The sequence below is a fragment of the Leucopleurus acutus genome, assembly GCF_964270905.1.
Source record: "Leucopleurus acutus genome assembly, chromosome: 7".
NCBI classification, from domain to species: domain Eukaryota; kingdom Metazoa; phylum Chordata; class Mammalia; order Artiodactyla; family Delphinidae; genus Leucopleurus; species Leucopleurus acutus.
This window is the reverse complement of record NC_139150.1, coordinates 21338776-21345760: the sequence shown is the minus strand read 5'-3', so window position 1 is coordinate 21345760 and position 6985 is coordinate 21338776. Positions and strand designations below refer to the sequence as shown.

Below are 6985 nucleotides of genomic sequence, written 5' to 3'. Positions count from 1 at the left end.
CTGTTTATCTATAGTCCGGCCGGCTTTAGTCCAGATTTCGCGGGAGAGTCGAAATGCGCCGCTGGCTGGAAGAGTGCTTATCTGCCCAGGAAAAGCGTTCCTAAGAGGGGCCTCCGAAGGCGCGCGTGCAGCTGGGCAGGCGTCCAGGTGCCGGCGTGGACGGCGAGGGGACCGAGAGCCAAAGTCCGCTGAGAAGCCGCACCTCAGCCCTCAAGGTCCCTGGTGCACGACTCAAACGCCCCCCACGCCCCCAACCCGGCAAAGGAACTCAGCGCTGCGGCTAGGAACCCTTCACAGGCCGGGGAAAGGTGTACACAGCGGCTGACGCGTCCAGCATTCTAGCCGCGGGCTGGAGACCAATTGTCACCGTAGAGCCCCCGCAAGAGAGGCGGGGCGGAGTTGTCTCTCACAGCGCTTGCGCTTAGGGTCGGTTTCCAGGGGCCAGGCAGGCGGGAGGCGGAAACCAGCGCGGAGAGCCACGGAGGCCCACTGCGTGCGCAGGCGCACTCAGCCACCTTCCGTTTCTTGGAGCGCCCAATTTCCCCGCAGACCTCGGGGCGGGGCCAAGTGCGGGGAGAAGTCACCCTCTCAGTATCCGCTCGCTGAGGCCGTTGTCGCCACCACCTCCAATCTGCAACAGTCATGTTGCCCAACACGGGGTAAGGGGAATCGGGAGCCGTGGGGAAGAAACCCCGCCGGGCGAAGTGGATGGCATGGGTGGCCCGGCCCCCGCGGTGGGAGGGTTAATGAAGCTGCCCGGCGAGGTCTGGAACGCTGGTCCGCGCTGGACACAGTGTTCCTCGAATCTGCGGTAACTTGTGAAAAGTAACGCAGAGTTGTGTACTTCAGGGTGGCAGTCATGTTACAATCTCTTCCACAGGTAAAGGATCCAGAGTGAGGTGTCCCGCCGACCCCAAGGCGGGTCCCACTTTGGGTTTAGCCGTAGCTGCGTGCCTTGCCGAAGGCCGCGAGTTCTAGGTGAAAGGTCACTGGAACACTGGTGTGCTTAATGAGTCTCCACTTATTCGGAACGCTCGATTCTGGAAGAAGAAAATAATGGGGTGTTTAAAAAGGGATTTCAAATTAGTAACAAACTAAACTAATCTTAAAATATGGGTATCTTTGGGGGGGACTTTTTTTCACTTTTAAAAGATATGTAGTTGTAAAATACACTTAAGGAAAAATTTGCCACCTTAACCATTTTTAAGTGTACGGTTGGTTAAGTAGTGTTAAGTATGTTTGCATTGTTGTGCAACCAATTTGCAGAACTTTTTCGACTTGAGAAACAAACTCTATACCAGTTAAACTACTCCTCCACCCCCGTCTCATTCTGTTTTGTTGCTATACTGTATGGGTGTTTTGAGCTGAGTGCCAAGTCCGTTTTGTAATTTGCTTGAAACATATAGGTACGTTGCCAAAACACTTAAACAGCTCAGAAGGTTGAGTTTCCTTATCCTTAACTTTCAGCCTCCTACTTACTCTCTGGTAGGTTTCCAAAAATATTCTGTGCATTTATAAATATATTTGGGTACAGAGTCCTAAACACACACACACACCCCACTTTAAAAAATAGTAGCAAAGTCCCTTCTGGGCCTTGGTATTTTTAGCTAATATGTCTTGGAACATATTTTCAGTACATGTTGATCTTCCTCCCTTTTAATAGTTACATGGTGTTCTGTTTGTTTAACCAACAAACAATCATTGGATACCAGATCATTTCTAGTTTTTTGTTACTCCGTCTTTGCTGCAATGATTATCCTTGTATTTACCTGTTTGCACATATTTGAGTGTATCCATATGATAAATTCTTGGAAATGAAGCTGTTGGATCAAAGAGTATAGGTAATTAAAATTTTGATAGCTAATACCAATAGCCTTCCAAAGAGATTGCACATCCAAAAGGATGAATGAGATTTCCTAGTCCAACACGTTGGCAAACAGCAAAATGTTTGATAATAAAAATATTTGTTTTGATAATAAAAATCTAACTAGAGAAAAAAATGGCACCTCATTATAGTTAAAATTTGTATCAAAGAGTGAGGATGAGGATCTTTTTATATGTTTAAAGCAGCAGTTCTCATCAAGGAGCAATTTTGACCCCCATAGGACATTTGGCAATATCTGGGAACATTTTTGATTGTCACAATTGAGGGGGGTTGCTACTGGTGTCTAATAGGTGGAGTCCAGAGATGCTGGTAAACATAATGGACAGGATAGTCCCCTTCAACGAAGAATTATCTTGTCCAAAATGTCTTTAGTAGTGTAGAGATTGAGAAATCCTGGTTTAAAGCCAGCTGTGTATCTTTTTGTTTGCCTGGCTTACACAATTAGGTTTTTGGTTGATCTCTAAGCTCTCTAGTGTAAAAATATTTGTTCTATATCATATGTGTTAGAAATGTTTTTCTCTGTTTTTTTCATTGCATCGAGTTTGATTATCCAATTTGTTTACCATGCAGAAACATGTCCTTTTATCAAGTCAGAGTTATCAGTCTATTCTTTTTTTTTTTTGGCTGCACCCTGTGGCATGCGGATCTTAGTTCCCTGACCAGGGATGAACCTGCACCCTTGGCAGTGAAAGCACGGAGTCCTAACCACTGGACGGCCAGGGAATTCCCCTCAATCTGTTCTTTTAAAGTTTTTGTGTTTTTGTGACAAAGCTATAAGGCCATCTTAAAATAAGTTTTTTGTTTTATAATTTTTAAGTATTCTTTTAGTATTTCTGTGGGTTTTTTTCCCCACTCAGATTTTTATCTACCTGAAATGAAATACTGTTTTGCATACTATTTTGGCATAGGAAGTGAGTTAGGAAACGCACTTATTATGGTTCAGATGGCTGGCTGTGCAGTTGGTCCAGCACCATTGGCTGACTAGTTATTTTTTTTCTTTCTATTAGAAATTCCACCTCTGAATTCTTGTATATCTAGGGGTCTTTTTTAAAATTCTATTACGTTGGTCTGTCTATTCATGTACCAGTACTAAACTATTTTAATTGCTCTAGTTTTATAAAATGCTTTAGTATCTTGGAAAGCTAGTTCCTGCCTCATTTGGATTTCTTCTCAGAATTTTAAGTGATTGTTTTTCTTTCCTAAAACAGTTAAAAGTTTCATCACATTTACCATGATTTTGAGGTCCCAGAGAATTTTGGTAAATTGTAGTGTAGGTTAACTCTACTTCAGCAAGTTTTAGGCGTCTACCAATAGTACTGAGGAATTTGGAACCTTTTTTCTTTCTTGCCTTCTATACTCTGGTTCTAATGCTTTACAGATGGAGGAGTTCCTTAGTAGTACTAAGGCCCGGTCTTCAGGTTAAGAGGAAAGCTGCCTTTGCCCTTCTTTCTGCCAATTCCTGAGACCTTGAGCATGAAAATGTCCTTTATCCTACTGGGAATGAATCCAACTAAACCAAAGGCAAAGGGGTAGACCTTTTTTTTTTTTTCCTCTCTTTGCTTCCTCATTTCTTTTTAATTTATTAAAAAATTTGTTTTTATTTATTTATTTTATTTCTGCTGTATAGCAAAGTAATTCAGTTATACATATATCACACATATGCATTCTTTTTCATATTCTTTCCCATTATGGTTTATCACAGGATATTGAATATAGTTCCCTGTGCTATATAGAACCTTGTTGTTTATCCATCCTGTGTATAATAGTTTGCATCTGCTAGGGATAGGGCTTTTTAAAGTAACAATTGGGACATTTCCATCTAAATACTCACGTTTAAAAAAATCATTTTAACACTCTATGCATACTCCCTTTTGTATAAAAAGAAGGGAAAATTATACACACATACACACATGATGTGTCTTATGTATGTGTGTGTGTGTTTGCATATTTTTCAAAACAAAAATATGAGAAGGATAAGCTAGAAATTAAGGAATCTAGTTACCTATAGGCAAGGGATTGAACTTCTTTGAATATACACATTTATAAGTTTTGACTTTTAAATCATGTACATGTTTTACAACATCCCTCGTCAAAGATGAGGGGAAAGAGGTAAGCTAAAATGGAATGCTACCATAAACAGAGGAACTTAACTATATGTCGTTTTTCACATAAACATACATAGAAAAATAATTCAATTAATTCTTTTTTATACTTTTAGCTCTCCAATTAAAGATTGTTTATTTGCTTATCTATTTATTTATTATTTATTTTGGCTGCGCCAGGTCTTAGTTGCAGCACGCAGGATCTTTGTTGCAGCATGCAGGCTTCTTAGTTGCGGCACGAATAATTTTAACATAGTAATTTGTACACTCTTAGAGGGATTTGCTCTAAAGACAAAAAGAGTGCAAAGAGGGACTGCCCTCGTGGTGCAGTGGATAAGACTCCACGCTCCCAATGCAGGGGACCCAGGTTTGATCCCTGGTCAGGGAACTAGATCCCACATGCATGCCGCAACTAAGGAGCCCACCTGCTGCAACTAAGACCCAGCGCAACCAAATAAATGAATAATGAGAGGAGAATGGGGAGCATCTATGCAAAAAAAAGTATAACTTTAAAAGAAAAAAAAAGAGTGCAAAGAAATCTTGAACTTTACTTAGTAGATTTATTATTGGTAGTGGTATTAGTGTAGTGATTTGAATACTATTGTGTCTTACAGTATACAGTGTACCTACCTCTTGTTGGTCTGCTTCTTTAACAGAAGAACAGATGAGGATCCTTACTCCTCTCAGCCACGGGCGAGAGTGCTACTGGAGTCTTTTTCTATCCCCTAAACTGGCTCTGGGGGCTCTTGTCCTTTTTTCTTCCAGAAAGCCATGTCTCTGTCAGAATCCCATTCTTGTCAAAAAAACTGTTAAAGTCTTGGATTTCTGTTTATCGTATTTAACCTAGAAAGTTTAACATGTATGTAACTTACCAATGTCTAAAGTAAAAAAGTTTTACCATTTTCCCAAACAATACAAGTACCTAGAAAAGTTGAACTCCAGTCACTCAGTTTTTAACTTATGTTATTGTAACAATATATTTTAATTCTATCTTTTTAACCTCCAAAATACTATTATTTATTATATTATTTATATTATTATAATCATCATTATAAATACTTTTTTAGATTTCCATACTTAATTTACTAATATCTTTGGCTTTTATTCCTTCTAGCACCTCAGACCTTCAATCTGGGAACACTTCTCTTCTTTCTGTAGTAAATAAGGCATGAGAAAGAAAGAAAAAATATTTGGATTGGACTGAAAGAAACAATGCTGTCATTATTTGCAGATAATATGATTACATAGAAAACCAAAATAATGTATAACTAAATTATTAGATTTAATAAGAGTTTGACAAATTTTCAGGATACAAAAGTAAATGAGGAGAATTCGATTTCTGCACACAAGCAAAAATCAACAAGAAATGCAGTACAATGGCAGTAAAAATGAGAAGTTCAAAATCCAGAATATGGGCTATACTACAGGACAAATGATCTATATTTTTCAGCCGATAAATGGCATAAAGAAAATGGAAAGGGGAGCTGTTATAGATTAAAAGAGACTTATAAGATATACAGGCGTACCTAGTTTTATTGTTTTTAACCTTTATTGTGCTTTGCAGATATTGTGTGTTTTACAAACTGAAAGTTTGTGGCAACCGTGCTTTGATGGTTAGCATTTTTTAGCAATGAAGTAGTTTTTATTTAAGATATGTACATTTTTTTAGACATAGTACTATTGCACACTTAACAGAGTACAGTGTAGACATAACATTTATATGCACTGGGAAACCAAAAAATTTGTGTGACTCGCTTTATTTCAATATTCACTTTATTGTAGTGGTTTGGAACTGAACTTACAATATCTCGAGGTATGTCTGTAACAAATTAATGCAATGTGAAGTCCTGACAGGATCCTGATTTGATCAAACCAACTGTAAAAAGACATTTTTGAGATAGTTGTTAAACTTTGCATATGGATAGGTACTAGTTGATATTGAGGAATTATTGTCAATTTTTTTAGTTGTGATAATGATATTGTTATATAAAAGTTAGAAATGCATACTGAAGCAGTTATAGGTGAGATTATATGACTTCTGAGATTGGCTTTCTGATTATCACTTTCAAATTTTGATAATTATTGAATTGTTAAATAAAAATGGGAGCTTATTTTAGTATTTTCTCTATTTTTGAATATATTTGAAAACATCATAATAAAAATTTAAAAATGGTCTTTAAGCATCTTTGCGTTGTTAGTTGCAAGGGAAAGAATAGTAATTACACAGTGGAAAAATCTGATAACACCGTGGTTGGATGGCCAAAATTAACATTACATTTGATTACAGAGAGACACTGTGTAGTTTCAGGTGTGAAATAGAGAGCAATACCATGTTAATGGATTGGAGCACTCAGTGTCATAAAGATGTCAGTTCTTCCCACATTGAATTCTAGATTCAGTACAGTTTCTATCAAAATCCCAACTGATTTTGCTTGTGCAATTAAATAAGCTGATTCTAAAATATATGTGGAAAGACAAAGGTCCAAGTATATCCTAGAAAGCTGTTATATTTAAGACAGTGCAATCCATGTAGCCAAATGGAGCAGAATAGAGAGCCTAGATACAGATCTGTATATTTAGGGAGACTCAGTCTATGACAAAGCTGACATTAAAGATCTGTGGGAATGATGGACTTTTCAGACTGGGACAGTTGGTTAGCCATATGGGGGAAAATGTAGTTGGATCCCTACCTCAATTCCTATACAAAAATTCATTCTATGTAGATTAAAGACAAAAATTTAAAAGATAAACCATAAAATTTTTGGAAGAAAATTAATATAATTTTGGTTACAGATGGATTTCTTAACCCCAAAAGCATTGGCTGTAAAAGAAATGATTCATAAATTCTGCTATATGAAAATAATTTCTGCTCATCAAAATATACTATAATTGTGAAAAGGAAGCTACAAATGAAAAGATTTTAAATCTTTAAAAGCTTATAGAGTTTTACGAGTCATTAGGAAAAAAGTCAACCATGTAGAAAGATGAGCAAAATAAA

General features: G+C 37.8%; 1 protein-coding gene across 2 annotated transcripts in view; it reads left to right on the top strand.

Moving 5' to 3' along the window:
• The first annotated feature begins 527 nt into the window (after nt 1–527).
• The window catches only part of HSDL2 (hydroxysteroid dehydrogenase like 2), an 85738-nt gene continuing 79280 nt past the window's right edge, over nt 528–6985 (top strand). The window contains exon 1 of one of the 2 annotated variants that reach the window (XM_082843457.1): nt 528–659. In XM_082843457.1, coding sequence (XP_082699583.1) covers nt 643–659 — 17 coding nt within the window. In that variant the 5' untranslated portion in view covers nt 528–642. The remainder of the gene's footprint in view (nt 660–6985) is intronic. The other variant, XM_082843456.1, reaches the window with a different exon arrangement.